Source organism: Rhinatrema bivittatum, chromosome 11 (assembly GCF_901001135.1).
Source record: "Rhinatrema bivittatum chromosome 11, aRhiBiv1.1, whole genome shotgun sequence".
Taxonomy (NCBI): domain Eukaryota; kingdom Metazoa; phylum Chordata; class Amphibia; order Gymnophiona; family Rhinatrematidae; genus Rhinatrema; species Rhinatrema bivittatum.
The window spans coordinates 79,934,997-79,953,398 of record NC_042625.1 but is presented as its reverse complement, the minus strand read 5'-3'; the positions used below and the strand labels follow the sequence as shown (position 1 = coordinate 79,953,398).

At 46.6% G+C, this 18,402-nt stretch overlaps 1 protein-coding gene across 9 annotated transcripts in view; it reads right to left on the bottom strand.

Annotated features, from left to right (window-relative positions):
• The window catches only part of LOC115073131 (SPARC-related modular calcium-binding protein 1-like), a 55,108-nt gene extending 36,990 nt beyond the window's left edge, over positions 1-18,118 (bottom strand). For 3 of the 9 annotated variants that reach the window (XM_029571319.1, XM_029571320.1, XM_029571322.1), the window contains exons 1-2: positions 16,865-17,091; positions 14,379-14,466 (exon numbers count right to left, since the gene is read on the bottom strand). In XM_029571319.1, the coding sequence (XP_029427179.1) occupies positions 14,379-14,466; positions 16,865-16,950 (174 nt within the window). In that variant the 5' untranslated portion in view covers positions 16,951-17,091. Of the gene's footprint in view, positions 1-14,378; positions 14,467-16,864; positions 17,092-17,865 lie in introns of those variants that run through there. The other 6 variants (XM_029571321.1, XM_029571326.1, XM_029571323.1 and 3 more) reach the window with 5 other exon arrangements.
• Positions 18,119-18,402: the final 284 nt, after the last annotated feature.

Sequence of the window (18,402 nt, the reverse complement as noted above, 5' to 3'; positions counted from 1 at the left end):
GCAGGTACTGCCAAAATAGATGCACATCCATGTTGGCTAGGTAGGAGACTGGATGGGTCATTTTGGTCTGTCATCTGCTATTGTTACTAATTTTCACTAAGGGGCGGATTTTCAGAGCCCTGCTCGCCTAAATCCGCCCAAAACCGGGCGGATTTAGGCGAGCAGGGCCCTGCGCGCCGGTAAGCCTATTTTACATAGGCCTACCGGCGCGCGCAGAGCCCCGGGACTCGCGCAAGTCCCGGGGTTTTCGGAGGGGGCGGGCCCGAACCGCGCGGCGTTTTCGGGGCGTGGCCGTGCCCTCCGGACCCGCCCCCAGATCGCGTCCCGGCGCGCTAGCGCGCAGGGATTTACATCTCCCTCCGGGAGGCGTAAATCCCCCAACAAAGGGGGTCATTTTCAAAGGAGTTACGCATGTAAATGTGACATACTATCGTAGCAATTTTCAAAAGCTATTTACTCGAGTAAAGTGCACTTACTTGAGTAAATCCTATGGACAATTCAATGGCATATATTGTAGCAATTTTGAAAAGCCCACTTACTTGAGTAAAGTGTATTTACTCGAGCAAAAACCAGTTTTGCTCGAGTAAATGCTTTTTAAAATCTACCCCAAAGGTAAGGGGGGGTTTTAGACAGGGCCGGGCGGGTGGGTTAGGTAGGGGAAGGTGAGGGGAGGGCAAAAGAAAGTTCCCTCCGAGGCCGCTCCGATTTCGGAGCGGCCTTGGAGGGAACGGGGGTAGGCAGCGCGGCTCGGCGCGCGCCGGCTATACAAAATCGATAGCCTTGCGCGCGCCGATCCAGGATTTTAGTGGATACGTGCGGCTCCGCACGTATCCACTAAAATCCAGCGTACTTTTGCTTGAGTCTGATGCGCAAGCAAAAGTAGGCCAATTCGCGCTTTTTGAAAGTCTACCCCTAAATGTAGTTAAATTTGGAGCTAACCAAAAAAAAGGGAGAAAAAAAAAAAAAAACCTGTCACAGGCCAAGTCCAGGCCTTGAGAGCCACAAACAGGCCCAATTTTCTGGATATTCACAATGAATATGCAAGAGATAGATTTGCATACAAATCTTCTCTCATGGATATCCTGAAAACCTGGCCTGTTTGTGGCTCTTGAGGTCTGCAGTTGGCCACCCCTGCCCTAGTGTCAGACACCGGGCCCCCCTTTCTTCATGTAAAGGTTGGGCAGGGATAGGGCTTCCTTCCAGTAAGCAATCCCAATCACATTAGAAATGGATTCAGCCATCTTGGCTGCAGTGAGGTAAAGATAATTGACAGAACATTTAAGTCTCTCTCTCCTCCCTTGTGGGGGGATCTTAGCACTGCCATTCTGATTTAAAACGTGTTCATCATCACATCCTACAAGCCTCCATTAGCTTCTGCTTTCTTCTTCCTTACTTTAGAACTTAAGGCCACATGCATTATAAATTAGGTATATTCCCCCTCTAATTTCAGTATTCATTTTGTTTTAAATTTTAAAAAAAGAGGAACTTCCATGTTGGCATGCAGGTCATTTTATTGTTTAGTCCAGCAACTGGACAGTAAGCTTTAGATCCAAGCACCTTCTTTCCCAGTTTGCTCCGAAAATGGTTGTTTGGCTGTTGCCAGAAGAGCCTTGTGTGTGCCAGCAGCCGCCGAGCACCTAATGATACCAGCTTACCCCTGCTTCCCACCCAGGAGAGGATCAGGCTGATGTCATTGCTGCTGGAACACAAATAGAGGGTCTCAGAGAGCCCCCTAAAAGTCAATTTACTTAAAATGCTTCTATATTTATTTATTTTAAGACATTTGTTTACTGCCTCTAACAGGCCACTTTGAGCTAAACGGTGTAGAAAGCATAAAACATTTCACAACAAGACTTAAGAACATTAAAACAATTGTTAAAACTATTTATAAACTTAACCAAAAAAACCCTAAGACACAGTTAATACCAGCAAAAGCTTGTTGAAAGTGAAAAATCTTTTAAGTGTTTACAAAAGACTCCCAGATCTTCTAAAGAACATAATGCTTCGGGCAACGAGTTCCACAATGTGGGGCCCCATTATTGAAAAAGCCCAATTTCTTGTTTCGCTTAAACGGCTGACCTTGAGAAGGAACTGCCAAGAGGGACTGCACTGTCCCGGAGAACTGTCCTGCTTCCAATCAAAACAACCAGTAATGAAATACAGTAACAACTGAATTAGACCACAAAGTCAAGCCTTCAGCCCCAACACCCAAGTCTCCAATTAGCTTCAAATTTGTTTTGGACATAGTCTGACCTGCCATGGCAGGTCAGACTAAGAGTCCACTAAGCCCAGCATCCCGTGTCTGTCCGTGGTCAATCCAAGTCACTAGGAGGTACCCGGCAGATCCATTCCTTGTTGCTCACTCCCAGGGATAAGCAGTGGCTTTCCCCAAGCCTGCCTGCCTAATAATGGTTTCTGGACTTTTCCTCCAGGAGCTTGTCCAAATACCTTTTAAATCCAGCTCTGCTACAGGCCTTGACCTGGCAACAAAGTTCCACAGCTTGATTGTGCTGAGAGTCAAAGAAATATACTTCCTCAAATTTGTTTTAAATCTGCTGTTAAGTTTCATAGCATGCTCCTCCTAGTCTTAGTACTATTTGAAAGGATAAAAATAACCATCTCCTAGTTACCTGTTCCAAGCTATTCGTGATTTTATAAAGCCCTATCATAGCCACCTCTTCTCCAAGCCGAAGAGCCCTAACCCGTGTAGTGTCTCTTTACAGGGAAGCCATTCCATCTTCTCTGCATCATTTCTAGTTCCACTATGTCAGTTTTTTTGTTTTTGGTTTGTTTTTTTTAAGATGTGATGACCAGAACTGTACACAATACTCAAGGCATGCTCACACCATAGATCTATGCAGAGGCATTATGATATTCTCCATTTCTGTCCTAATTACTTGTCCAGCCAAGCTGGCTCTATCCCCTGGCTGGACAATAAGTCCCTTTGAATTTTGAGCATCAGCATTCCCTTATAAAATTCTTGGCTTGCTTAAACTGCTCGTGTCACCAGCCTGTCTCTCCCCACCCCATCCCAAAGATTACACCATCAGGACAGTCTCCAAGTATCACCAAGGCCACAGTTCATGCTGCTGAAGTGGCAGCACTCCAGGGAACAGACATCTCCCGTATTTTCTTTGGATTCAGTCAAAATGTTTATATTTACTTTTGAGAAACATTCCCAACCACCTCCCAATCTATTCCAAACCCTACATCAGCATCATGCGCGAGAGAAAATTCCTGGTTCCCCTTGCGAAACCCATCCGTGCACGTACACATCTGTCCATAGAGCTAAGGGGGTTTCGGCTCCTTTCTGCTGCTCTCTAGCCAGCTGCTCCTCGAGAGACTCCTGCTGCCTCACGCCCTTCCCCACCAAAATGGAAACAGCTGCCAACACACACAAGCCACTCAACTGTCAGGCAGCTAATTTGTCTCCTAGCAATGCCCCCCTGATTCTCAGAGTCCATGAGTTACTGCAACTCAAGGCTCCCTTGTATGCTCCCCCTTCCCCTTCTACCCAGGCAGACAACACAACCCTTTGGTAGGGAGAGCAGACATTGAGGTGGTGTTTATGGGACTGCCGGCCATGACTTATGAGGGATCTCTTTTAGCAGGGGTTGAGAGCCATCAATCTCTAGCTCTCACCTCACCTGGTGAACACAAACTATAAATAAAGAAGATACTGTATAAATATATTCATATACCATGTGAAACAGTGCTGCCACAGGGCACCGTCTCGGGAAGGCTTATTTCATGATTCAAAAGGGAATATAACTATCCCAATAAGCGGATGGACACCACTTGCAAGCTTCTTGTGTCTATACAGTCCGCCTCTCTGTTTATGTGTCTATACACTGACTCAGGTTCATGCAAGGATGCCCCTGCAGGACTCTGGATGTTGTCTTAGGGATGCGACTGAGATGCTGAAATAGAGCTCAGAACTTGCAAATTTGTAGAAAAAAATATAGCATTTTTGCTCCCCGCCCCCCCCAAAAGGGACAAAAAGAGTTTGGAAAAAAAAATTTAACACAGTGGCTTCCAACCGTCCAGGAAGAGAGAGAGAGAGCGAGCTCCAAGATGGGTGCCTGAACTTCTTGAGAGGAGAGAGTGATCTGAACTCCTGGTGGGGTAGATACACTGAGCACTGTCCCGGACCAGGGAGACCATGCTGGCTCCCAGCTTGTCTCTGTATTGATCAACTTCTCCATAGATTTAATCGCTAAATGCTTTGCTTCTCCCCACTCACAATAAACCTTTTCCCACAACTTCTGCATTTCATATGCATTCATAATTCAATCATCTTTCAAAAATAATATCTAAAGTGGAGAGCATAGCTCACATTTTTCTGACCTCGTGCTTGGATCTGAAATGATGAACAGCACTGAGGCAGCTTCTTAAGGAGTTGCCTTGGGAAAATGTCTTAAAGATGATTGAATTATGAAAGTATATAGGAAAGATGCATGAATGTGCAGCAGCTAAGGCTGAAGCCTTGATGACCAGCTGTGTCCCCGTTATTAAGGGCTTGTTTTTCAAAATCAAAGTGAAAATCAGCTCTGGGCCAGTTTGAGTACAAGTACATGTGTAAACCGGTTTACAGGCACTGGGAGTAGGCCTCCTGGAGGGCACAGAGAGAACATTTAATGCCTACTTTCATATTGGGGCAGGCGTAACTTCATGCGTGCACAATTCTGCGAGTACCCAGCCAATGAAAGAAGGAAGGATTTTCCAAGCCAGTTTATATAGAAAATTGACTTTGAAAGCCCTCCGTGAAGTCTGCATGTCCATTATACACAGGGGGGATATATAATCTCAGATTTAATGCCCAAACCATCATCCCTCAATATGTGGGAGCCCCTCCCCCCCAATACTTTGACTATTAGGGGCTTTATATGCTAAAGTTTTGTGCCACTGTTTTCCTCTCTCAAAGAAACGTGATGGTTTCCAGGAACAATCTGGAGCAGGTTTTTGGTTTTTTTTTTGCGCAGCAGATGCAAAACTGGCAGAAAGCTGCAACAAAATCTCCTGCCTCCCAAAGGTTGCTCTGCTACAGCTTTTTAGCTTTCGCTCCACCATGCCTTGCTTTGCTCTCACCCCGATGCAGCGCCTTACTGGTCTTCATCAGGGACGCTTGCAAGCGCCTTTGTAGATCCAAACTTGCTGCAGCCCGCTTTCGGCTCTTTTTTGCTGGAAGAGCGAGTCATAAATTTAAACGATGACCCAGCTCAGCCCGCTGAAGGGGACATCCAACCACGTCTCTGGGACCGGACCCGTCCTTCCCTCAGCGGCTAAAACCTAGCTGCAGAGTTGGATTTAGCCATGGGGGGGGGGGGGGGGGGGGACTTCCTGGAGGAGGCAGAAGAAGAAGAGTACCACGCCAGGATGCAAATTCCAAATCCCCGTGCGTCTTTTCGGTCGCAACCCCTGCCTGCCATGAAACTGGAAGCACATTTTCAATGAGCAGTAACCCACCCGCTTCCCCTTTGAAATTAGCTACAGGGAGTGCGCGTGCGCCCCTGCAACAACGCCGGTTATTGAAGGATCGCCCCCTCTGGATTACAACCAGAGTTTTAATCGCTTTCGGCTTTGATTGGGGCTGGTCGTGCAAACCTGCCAGCAGTCTAGAGAGACCAAGTCGTGCATTAATTTTACATTCTCAATACTTCATTTACACATTAGGTCACCTCTGGCACACCAGGTCAGGAATACAGGCAATTCCCACTGTATGGATACGTTTTGGGGCCAGTGTCATGGTTAAAGGAACGCGATAAAAAAAAAACAAAAAACAGGCAACCTGGACCCATCCTGGATTTCAACCTCCATTGCATGCAAGGAAATGTAATTCACGATTTTGTTAGGAAAACAAGACTATGCTCTCTTGGGGTAAGACCAAGATAGGTTCCGGATGTCTTTGCCTTGGATCTGAAATGCCTTCTGGAAGTTAACAAGGGTGCCGGCTGCCTGGGCCTTTCTGCCAAGCTAGACAGGGGCAGCCGCTGGAAACCAGCCTCATCCTCGCTCCGATAGCCTCTCTCTCACCACCTGAGCCGAACTCAATGTGACTTTCAGCCCACAGTTCCCGTAAGTCAGCGTTTCTCAAGTCAATCCTCAGGTACCCCACCAGCCAGCTGGGTTTTCAGGATCTCATCTCTACAATGAATATTCATGAGGTCGATTTGCATACAGTGGAGGCTAGCTCTGAGATCCGGCTGGGGGTAATGGAGGACTAACCTGAGAATCACCTCTGCAAGTGGAATTGTCCTACATTAGACAGTATGTACTTTGTAATAACACAAAGCTTGCAGTAGTTTTTCATTCAGGGACTTGTGTGTCAAAGTTACACTGATGCATCTTTCCTGCAGGTAAGACACAAGGCCTTATTCAGACTTTAGGAAGGCAAAACAGATTGTGACCATTCTTATTTTGTGCTACCTGAGAAACTGAAGTCAGAAGAGATCCAGACCCTGCTGCATGAAGTGGAAATGCCTCTCACATATTTCAAGGAGTCCATCCTGCTGCCATCCCTGCTCCTCAAGCAAGGCAATGGGGGGGGGGGGGGGGGGGGGGGGAGAGACCTCCTGAACCTGGGGCTTCTATTTCTGCCACCAACTCATTTTCAACTCCCGAAGGAGGGGGGGGGGTGAGATGTTTTCTTTAATCTACATCTCCGTTATTGTCTGTCAGGGAACCTCAGCTGGAGCATTTTAATTTTTATTTTTTTTTAAATAGATAAGACTAAAGACCAGCAGTGCTCCAAGGTTGGTCTTTCAGGAGGTTTGCACGAATGCCATAAACCCTCCTGTGTCTGCGTTTCCTTGGCATTCGTCCCAAACCCTCTATAGGTTACGCGGTAAGGTGTTGTCTTGGCCTGCCCACCAGGAATGAATGTTGCATGTTTGTTTTTGTTTTTTTACACAGACATAAAATTCCATTTGGCATCAAACTCCACGTGATGGCTGGCACTGGGCTGGCCAAAGGCAGCCTGTCTGCAACACAAGAGGAGAAGGAGAGACCCTCTGTAAAACTCGCTTCGTTAGGCTCCCCAGCTTGTGGTCAGACGCTGAAAGCTGTAGAGCCCCAGCAGAAGGCAGCAGTTAGACTGCATCTCATTCATTGGGCACGGCCAGTCTGATTTCGTGGATACATTTTGGAGGCTCCAAAGAACGTGCGCTAGCTGCGAACGGCTGTCATGACCTTTTATTTTGGAATCTTCAGCTGACTTCTATTTTCCCCTCACCCGTATTAACACAGATTTTGTGTGTTGTTTCTAAAATGTTTATTTCCAGGGTCTTGTGTATCGACAGCGAACTTTGACTGCACTCACAATTAAACAGACTACGAACGTGGCTTTCTTTCCACCCCAGACTTTTGCCAGCTGCCAGCAAGGGATCTTTGATCCTCTCTCTGTGTGGGCTTTTCTCCCTAGCATGTGGGTCCTACAGTTTGACATTCCCGAAGTATCACATGACTTCTTTTGGCTTGTTGATTTTGTGACAGGATGATGAGCCTGGCTTTCAAAATACAGTTTATGGTGTCAATGCTCAATTCTTTGCATGACGTAATCTCTCTGCTTTGGGGTTCTTTTTTTTGCATGATCTCCAGTTCTGTTTGTGCCACAGTAGTAACACTGAGCAAAAAATATTTAGCAATTTTCTTGGCAAGTGAGAAGATGATAATGCGGTTAAGTTTCTCTTCACCCGCATTTATCTGCCAGCTTACCGTGCTCAGAACCCTTCGTCACAATGAACCCAAACAGATAGCAAAAGTTCCATGGTTAATTACATTTCATGTATACAATACAGTAGTGCTTCTCAAGCCAGTCCTGGGGGCACATCTAACCAGTCAGGCTTTCAGGATATCCACAGTGCATATGCCCGACATGGATTTGCACATTGTATCCTGAAAACCTTACTGGCTAGGTGTGCCCCAAGCACTGGATTGAGAAACTCTGCTATACAGAGATGCAATCAGAAATATCCATAAGCCTCTCCATGACCATGGATTACAAGTTATATAGGTCCCCTTCTGGGAACAGCTGCCCACTGGCTTTACATTTTCAGGACAGATTGATCCTGATTTTACCCCACTGCATGCAGGGACTTGTAGTCTCGATTTCCCTAACAAAAAAAAACAAAAACAAGGCGGCCCCGTCCATGCATGCAGAGGGGACTGAATCAGTCTGTTTTGAGAATCTGGAACCAACTGGCAAAGCCGTGAAGCAATGACTGGGGATATCCGAATCCCTAGGCCACAAATCTGTTTCTCTCCCCAAGAACAGATGGCACAGGTGCAGGCCTCCACCAAAATTTTGATTCTGCAAAAATCAATGGTCGATCTTGGGAAGGACAAGGGAGAGCATGCAGATGTGTAAGGCGACGACACCAGTTCTGCCAGGTCAAAAAAGGAGCAGCTGTCCTGTGCCAGGCACAGCAGGGAACCCAATGCAAGAGCACACAGCACCCTGCCCTAATGACTATTGGCCAGAGCCCATAATCTCAGGCAGCAGAGAACGGCCCTCTGCTTCCAGGCAGGGCTGGTGCAAGGGGATTAGGCACCCTCTGCCCCCCCACTCAGTCGCAGCCCTAGTTCCTATCTCTCGCGAGCAAAGAGGAGTGGAGATGAAATCCCCACTCCTCTTTGCCACCGCCATTCTCGCCCCCTAATGGTCGGCACCTAGGCCCAAGCCTAGCTCGCCTAAGTGCTTCTGCCAGCCTGAAAGGATCAGAAGAGGAAGGAGTCAGCCTGGAGCAAAGAGAAGGGAAAGGGGGGGGTTTAACCAGGAGGAGGAGCAAACAGCAGCCAATCAGCTCCCTAATCCAGCCCATCCCCTCCTGTCTGCAGAGAACGGGAGGGGGAAAGGCGTTGAGACCGGAACGGACAGCAGAGCAAATACAAATTCCGTTTTTTTGTCTACATACTTCTATTTTTAAATTTCTAGTCACTTATTCTGTATTTGAGGAGGATGTGAGCTCTGCATGTCGCAAGGTGAGGAATTGTGCTAACAGGCAATTTGTGTAGGGATATGGAGCAGTCCAGCTGGTTCCATTTTCCCAGTAGGAGGTGTATTAGTATTTTAGGGCCTGGTATAATATTTTCAGTGTTGCCTTTTCACAGATAAGGTTGTTTCGGTGCAAGCTCTGGGATTTAATGCTGTTTTGGTATGGCATGTTTTACTATGCAGGTAGTGAGGGATTTAAAAAAAAAACCCAAACACAAAACAAAACAAAACCCTGTTTTGTGCTGCTTCAAAAATATCTGATAATGTTTCACGCAGCACAAGCCATTCCTAGTCGCTCCTGTCCCAGAGGTAAAGCTTCTGAAAAATAGTGCCAGCCGATGTGAGGCTGGCACTAATTTCAAATGTTTTGCCATACAGCAAAAAATGGCTGCTGGCTCATATGGGAGGACAGCGCCATTGTGTGGTACGCCAAATTTTTCTGAAATGCTGCCCGTCACTATTTTGAAGAACAGGTCCAGTGAGACACGAGCGACCGGGGATCACATGTGCCTCTTATTATTCAGTTTTTATATTGTGGTCTAAAAAAAAAAAAAAAATAGATGCCATGACTTTTCACTCTTTGACTTCACTACTTTTTTTTTTTTAATTTATAATCCACATTTATATAAATTATGCCCAAAGCATCTTATATCAAAATCCAATAAAAAAAAAAAATTTAACATGAAAGCATTAATGTTTCTAATAACCACAGCATAAAATATTAGCGCCTAATATAGAATACTACAATAGATACCAGCCACCTCTGAACTCTATTCCCCTTCCCCCACCCCAAAGAATTTCAGAAATAAAATGCTTTAACAAAACCAAATGCAAGCAAACAGCCTTCTCATCGGAAAGCCCGTCTTCTATTTCATGCTCTGATTCCTTTTAATTAGCAGTTCCAGTATCACAGCTCTTAAGTAAATTAAACGGCAGGCCTGAGAGAAGAGAGTGACCAGCCCACCTTGGGATGCGTGAGCAGCGCTGAGGCGGAGGGTGACCTGCTTCAAGGTCACAGACCAGGGATCTTTCGCTTCCCTTCCCCCCCCCCATTGCAGCTGGAGTGGAAGATGAAGGCTGTTGCAAGCCCAGACCAGAGGTTTTTTTTTGTAACTGCTACTACATGGCAGGAATTCAACTTTGGGAGAAAAAGAGAATAGATTTGTACACCGTGGCCCACAGCCACCAAACCACCTGCCAGTAAAGTGTCTGATGGAAGATGCAAAGGATTAGTCAAGTCCATTTCAAGGCAAGTTTAGTAGTTGACAAAACCCCAACTGATTCTGTCACTACAAAAGAAAAACGTAATTACAAATATTTAACCTGACAGAGAGGTGAAGATGGGAGAGCAAAAACAGAGCTGCCGCGTGAGCTGAACCGATAACGTAGGCTATTGCTGGTTCTGTGAAGCCTCATGGAAGGGGCACAGGGCTGGTTCCGGGCAAAGTCTGAGACTTGGTGGTATCTCTGGCACAGCATAACGGCAGTGGCTCCGGCCTCTCTCCTCGCCCCCAACGCTTCCCTCCCTCTCTGCCCTGCCCACAGTGCCCAGCATCCTCTTCTCTCTCCCTCCTCCTGCCCAGCAACATCCCCATCTCTCTTGCCTCCCCCTCTTCCCTGCAGGCTGATTCTTCATCTACCACCACAGACAGAAGCTTCCTTTCTCGTGCACAGCATCCCTGTCTCCTGCTTACAGACATCATACAAAAAGGGCGCAGGGAGGGAGGAGGGAGGGGGGGGACAGTGGTGCCCCCTTGAGCATGGCGCTCTGCGTGGCTGCACAGGTTGACACCCCCCCCCCCCCCATAAGCCAGCCCTGGAGCAAGACTACAAGAACCACAATGCACTAGGATTTAAGTTCAAAAACCAGGCATGGTCAAAAGTCTCTGTAGAGCCTGTGCTCAGTGCACAGCCTACTCAGTTCTCTGCAAACTCTCAGATCTGAGCCCAAGGATTGGGATTACATGGAAGTGTAACCATTGTGCGCCTTCTGGAAGCTCCTGGTGCAAACAGCGAGGGTAAGGGTGACAAGTGCAGTCACAATCACTGGCATGGTTGGCGGGGGATGAAATGCCAAGTTAGCGCCTGCATCACGGGGTGAGGCTTTAAGGATCTGTGTCTGGCAGAAGGACTAGAGAGAACTGATGTCACCCCCTAATTCTGGGGCATTATGAGCACAGCAATCTGACCTATGTGGTTTATGACTCCTCCGTATCAGCTGCTGGAGCGAAACTGGCAGGTAAGACTAAAATCAGGGGCATGGATGCAGAAAGGGGACAATCTGTGCCTAAAAATTGTAGGGGTATTTCATCACTATTATCTTTTAATGGAGGGACCTGAAAAATGACTGATTAAAAAAAAAACCAAAACACACAGATTAATGAAGTAGCAGCTTGGTTTACAAATCCAGAAACCCAAGACAGATTCCAGTCCCACCTGCACTATGGTTTACCAAAGAAATTTCTCTTTGGCGAGAGTTTGACTTTTGTTTTACTTCCTTTATTAAATTGAGTGAAAAGGGGGGGGGTTCCCCCCCCCCACACACACAATGCCTTTGAGATGATGTCAGGGATGCTCATTCGGTACAGCAACAGTGGTCAGCCAGCTCAGGTTACAGCTGTCCCATTCATGCTGACCACTCACAAAATGTCACTTTGAAATTCCTCTGAGCACTGCGCTATGTCCTCTCCCCACCCCCCTCACTTTAAGGCCGATACACACGTCACATGTAAATTCCATGTAGATGAGGCTATCAGCAAATACCCATGATTCAAAAAAAAAAAAAAAAAGTTTCCCCGCACTGCCAACGCAGCAAATTTTATGCCAGCCTGGACTGCCATGAAAGTCTGTCGTGCTCAAGAGCTCATTGATAAAACCAAAAAAAATCCTGTTTTCTGTGATTCTTTCTATTAATATTGTCAAGATACTAAGTAGGAGGAACCACAGAAAACAGATTCAGGTAAAAAAAAAAAAAAGATCTTGAAAAAAATAATAATTCTGGGCGCCCAATATACACGTGAATGATAACTGGCCCAGGCTGTGTATATTGTGCTGGTAGCGGAAGAAAACAGATGCTCGTATCAAGTGTCCGTTTTCCCAGCCCACACCAACAGCCACCTTCTCCTGTGTGCTCGATGCAGAGGCAGCGCTAGGAATGCACAATTTTCCCTAGCGCCTCCTCTAAATATTGCATCACGCGCCCAGGAGAGGCAGCTGGGCGTGTGTTAGAAAATGGCCGCCTTCCTACGCACAAACATTGCATCGGCCTGTCTGTGCGGGTAGATGGCTGTGATGGCTGCTGCCGCCACCAAAGTTTAGAGTCCATAAATTCACCTGCAGGGGGGAGAGGGAAGGGGTGTTCGTTTCATGCCCACCTCTTATCCCTTACCTGGCTAAAAGCTCCTTGAGCATCAAAGTCTTGGGTTAAATGGATCTTTTGTTACTGCCTTTTCTAAGCCCTGGTTGATATAATGTATGTGTTATACCCACGACTGCTTGTGCTCAGTCTGTGATTAATTCCATGCCACACTGTATGCGTCTACACAAGACAGTCATGCCAACACATGTCCCTTTGGACTGGTGGGGTGTATTCTCACAGGCTGTTTAGCACGATTCCTCCTGGTGGCTCATGGGTGCATTGACCCAAGGTATCCAAAATGTCCCCAGTTTTAGTTTTTAAAGTCCTGGAAAATGGCGCCATGCATACCTACTGTCCATGCATCCATTTCTCTGTAGCCGGCAGGTGCTGTTTTGCACTCTCTTTCATACCCTTCATGGTCAGCTGCTGTCTCACAGGAAGAGGCCGCTCCTCTCTGTGCTATTTGCTTTGCTTACTTTTCCAGCTCTAAACCATCATTTCTTTCTGGCCAAATTACGTTCCTCCATGTCCTTTTTTTCCCCAGCTCACTCCGGGATTCTGGAAGACCTTCATGCGTAACTTCCTGGGCATTTTCCCCGCTATTTTATCTCAACAGACCCTTCTCTTCTACCATTCCTAGTCTGGTCCTTGCACCAGGGGCTCCTTCTAGAGCTTTGCATGCAGCCAGCAGGTGTCACCCTCAGTGCCAACCCTGGCTCTCGCCTTCCCCGTGGTCCGAGAAAGTTGCCTCTGCTCTGGAGAGAAGAAGGGGGCAGTCTGGGCTGACCCATTTTCTTTTTTAAATGACGTCCAGCCAGACTGCCCTCTCTTCTATCATGCGCTCTAGATTAGCTAATGGGCCAACAGAGCCTCCGAGAGAACACGACCAGAAAATCTCGTTCTGCTTCTAGCGCAGTTCTTCCATCTCCCATCATCCTCCGTGATGTTTGTTAATCTTCCCGCCCATTCCACTCCCCCCCCCCCCCAGTTGCAGCCAAACATGAACCTACTGGCCAAGAGTCTCTTTACCAATCTAGTCCTAACCCAACAGGGGGAAACAGACATTGCCAACTCTTAACGTAGAGGACCCAAAGTGAAAAACCTATTAAGGAAAGCGCGCAGAGACTCGCCCTCCCCCTGTTGGAGTAGGGCTGCAAAGGTCACAGTTCCCGTCCCCCCCAGGAGACTATAAAAAAAAAAAAAAAAAAAAAAGAGAAAGAACTTGAAAGACGGGAGACGCGACCCTGTGCCTGATTTTTAACATTGCACTGTTATCGATCATGTTCCACTAGACTCCTGCTGGGTTTATTGTCTGACTAATATTGATATTTATATCTCTAGAAAGATGACAGCAGCACGTAGGGCAGAGGCAGTGGTGAGAATCACGCCACAGCAACAGTTTATATCAAATCTAAATTTGGATACTGGGGCATCAGATAATCACGAAAGCAACAAAACGACCTCCAGCCCTTGCAAGAGACTTGCCGATCTGTCCTTGAGATTGCGGAGTCAGAGGACCTCGCTAGCAAGCGGACATACGGGGAACACAGAAGTCCCTTCTGCCTGCACCATTACATCTTGAAACAAAAGTACTGTTGAACTCTCCATGTATAACCTCAGCACTCTTTGCTCATCCCTTTTTTTTTTCAAATTACAATCAGGGTAAAAGATTTGGAGAGTAATTTTCAGAGGCATGTCTCTGGGTAAGGCAGTTCTTTACCCACAGAAATGGCTCGTTAGAAGATTGCCCACCCAGTGTGTGGGTAAACTTACACCCATGCAGGACACACGCACGTAACTTTACCAGTAATGAGTGGAAAAAACGTTCCGGGGGGTGCGGGAATATATTTTAAACTTTCCAAGGGATGCATGTGAATTTCCTTTATTATGCAGGCTGTTACACACTGCGTAACAAATCTTAAATTATAACATGAACTAGCCGACTTCAGAGATGCCACAGTTAAACATGATAAAAATGTGTTAACTTAGGATTTTTATTTTCTTTAGGTAACGCTGGCACACGGAGACCTTCAAAATCCGAAACCGCTTCTCCGTCTCAGGAATGGCCAGGGAGTGTACCCGGTACATGCCCGTGAGCAACACTGCAGCTGCTTTCCTTAAAAAAAAAAAAAAGTTTCTTAGCTTGGCAGGCCCGAGGAGGACGTCCAGAAAACTGGCAAGAATAAACTGCTAGGACTTGGGATTTATTTTCCTTTTACGAAATTATGCTGGAGTAAAGTTCTGCGACTGGTGCTAATGAAATCATCATCCCTGCACGTTTTGCAAAAAAAAAAAAAAAAAAAGACGTTCTGCTGCCTTGTAATCCCGGTGGAATAGTTTCCCCGGTCCACCTGATGGAGGCAGGTGGGGCAGAGAAAGGTGCTTAGAAATGATGCAAGCTTCCAGGAACGACCATAAGACAGCAGCATCTCCAAAGCTGGATTTAGTCCCTTAAAAGGTTTCATTAGAACCCTTACTGAACCCCCCCCCCCCCTGTTTTATCAAAGTCATGGCTACAGCTACCATTTACTCTTTTCTGAAATACTCTTTGTTGAAATTCAAATGGGAGAGAACTCCCCTGGAGTTTGTTGATCACCAAATAATTAAACTCTTTGGACCTTGCAAAATGTTAAGCAGCTCTGCTCTACAGCCGAAAAATCCTTGGGTTTACCTATCCCTTTTGGTTCAGAATCTCCTCCTATAACTTTCCATTTGGATGTAATCTCCCTCTATCCAAGGTGACCCACAATTCATTTCTCTGCCCCAGAGGATTTACAATCTAAAAAAAAAAAAAAAAGAAGAACGAGCCATCAAAGCTCTGTGCGCAACCCCAAATGTGCGTGTGCATGGGCACGTGAAGATCTACTATAGTATTTTATGATCTGTGCAGATTATAAAATATTCATCTCTCTGTCCCCGTCCCCCCCATTTGCACATGTTTGAGTATGTGCAAATATTTGCAATGCACTGGAAGTGCGTACTCTATTTTACAAACATGTGTGTGAAAAAAAAAAAGGACTTGTCCACGTAAAACCCTGATTTACACACAGGAGGCAGGTACATTTTATTTTAAACACATGCACACATACTTGAAATCAATTTGCAGATACCTCCACCAAACCGATCCCCTCCCAGACCTCCCACCCAAAGATAGCGGACAATGGATCACATGTCTATTGCACTAGTTAATGTAGCAGGTGTAAAACTGCACAAATACATTTGCATTATAAAATGGCAACTTATGCGCACACTTCTTAGCGCTGCCCTTAGGCCACCTCTTTTTTGAGCAGGGAAATGTGCGTGAAACCAAGAATATGCGCACGTTCGATGTTTATAAACTAGCATGCATGCAAATTTTACACTGAATTGGGTGGATGGGCCAGACAGTATATGTGCATAACTCTTGAAAACTGATAAGTGTGTACCCGAGGCAGTGAAGGGTGAAGTGACTTACCCAAGCTCCCAGGGAGCAGCAGCGGGATTTGAACCCTGGCCTGGCGCTCTACCTGCTACTCTAACCATTAAGCTACGCCTCCATTTCATTTGCTATTGCTCTTTGCTTGTCATCAGAAATGTAGCAAATTGACTTTACGCAACACATTTTCATTGTTTAGTTATGGACCATATTAAGCAAGAGCCTGACTGAAACCTCCCAGCATATCCAAATGTTAGCGGTTTCCCTTAATCAGGATGGATGTTGGCTAGTGACTAGTAATGCCTAACACCGTCTATATGTTTACTCCTTAAGCATGGGGGCAATAGCTTTTGGATGTATTAGTCACAGCTAACAGCATCTTCTTTAAGAAACTTTAGTGAGAGTGAGAGAAAACATGCCTTCTGTGACATTGTTGACACCAGAATCCAGAGAAAAGTAAACACAGAGTTAGGGAGATTGCTGCTAACAAAGCATCACCAGGTGCTTCTTAAATGATCACACCCTCTGTAAATCAGAATGTATTTATATAATACATTTATTTAAATTCCCCTCTCATCCACTTGTTGTGGACACATTCAGAGCCACATAATTGCTGCTATGCAATTGTTAGCCTTTGGGTTTATTGGAGGAAACGGATGGTATTTGTCAATTTCCTATGTGTTATTTTTTTAAGAGGCTGTGTGTATAAAGCTGCACATCTTTTAGTCCCAGCTGCCATACCGACCCTGGAGAAAACTGACATTTTTTCAGGATGGGAAAATTTTTGGTATAAGATTAAATATTATAAACAAATAAATCTCTCAGCCAGGTTACTGTATATAAGCTTATGAGACCACCTCTAAAAATACAATACAGCTGACAGAAGCAGCCCAAACTGGGAAGGACTTTTTTTTTCCTGAGCTTGGGAAGCTAGATTGATGTTTTGCAGTGTTTTAGGAACCTTAAGCAGATAAATAACCCTTATTTCAACCAGTACAACTGTACTTGCAGCGTCGTGTTGAAATGAGCTATAGCATTATTTTACAATGCTAGGCACACACCAAGTAAAAGAAAACGTTTACAAAGCAAACTTACTTACCTTTTAATTTCATGGGTAGTAAGGATAAAAACTCCAGGTCCTTCTGAGGGGAGCTCATAGGCTATGGGGTAAGAGCCCATGAGCATCTCCTATCCATCTCTGATGTGGGTGGATTTAATAACATTTAGTAATGGGAAGTGTACTGCACTCCGGTGTGCAACAGGGTAAAAGACTTTCACCAGGAATGCAGGCTGGAAAAAATCTTTTTTTGTAATGTCTAACCTGTTACCTTACAAATCAGCAGTTTCTTTACGCTTCTACATGGAAAAAAAAAAAAAAAAGAGACGAGCTAATTCAGCCTCATGCATTTAAACTGCAAGTTGTATAAGCTAAGAAAACGGAAGCACGTATTTCTCAGAGGCGGCTCATGCATTCCCGAAAGACTGCAAGCCCCCCCCCCCCCAAGAGTGGCGGCTTCCTCTGAGCAGCTGTCAAAGACACCCCCAGCACTGCTCCCCCCTTGCAGCTTCAGGGGCCATGCAGAGGTGTCTCCTGCGAGCACACCTGAGCAAGCCTAAGGCAGGTGGCTCCACAGGGTGCAGGAATGTTTCTGCTGGGAAACCACGCTTTTGCTTCTGAAGAAAAAGAGCTTCCAGACTGTAGCTACATCACTCGCCAAAAACTGCACGCGCACCCTATCCTCACCCTTACAGAAAACCGCAGGCGCTCAGCTCATTGCGCTCCTCCCACCCAGCGCGCCTCTCGCGTTTTAAAATCCAAAACAAGCACTAAATGCATCGCTGTAGCATTCGGGGGGAGGGCGTATTCTTCTTTTTAGAAGTAATAGATAACGAGTACTATTATATTTGTACCCCGCCTCCCCCAAGCAAAGGTTTGACCTACAGTGGGCATCGGTCCTCGCATACATTTATCATTTTTAAAGGGGAGCAGCAAGACAGATTAAAAGACTCTCCAACAGCATTCGTCTGATATCTTGAAGCTGTTATCTGACCTCTCCCTGCCCTCTTGCTGCTACTCGGCAAAAAAAAAAAACTACTTACCGGAGCCCGGTCCCATCGGACAGCAGGTGCCACCGGAGGGGAGAGGATCGCCAGACAAATGGCCAGAGGTAAGTAGGTCATGACCGGCTGAGTTGAGGGAGACGCCGGCAAGCGGGTTTATCGCACTGCGGGTCCTGCTGCTCAGCGGCGCCGGTTATAAAGCCGGTGCAAAGGCGCCCTCCTCCTGGCCAGATGGTCCCGGGCCGGGCCCCGCGGGAGCCGCTGCTGCGCCCACGTGGGACAGCAGCCAGCACGCAGACACGCCCACTCCCCCCCCCCCCGCCCAGCTGCAGGGTGACCACGCCCCCTCCAAGCAGGGGCGGGAGGGGGAGATGACAGCGGTGGCGACTGCGAGGGCAGCTCTTCCCTTTCGTCTATGGAGCCCACCCTGCTCCGTAAACCGGGGCGGGAGGGCTAAAGGGGGAAAATGTGGTGCGAGGGAGCATAAAGTTTCCCGCATCAGACTCGGAGATTTTCAGCCTACCCTGAACTCTCCCCCCTGCGCTTGGAAAAAAAAAATCACCTTTAGTCACACAC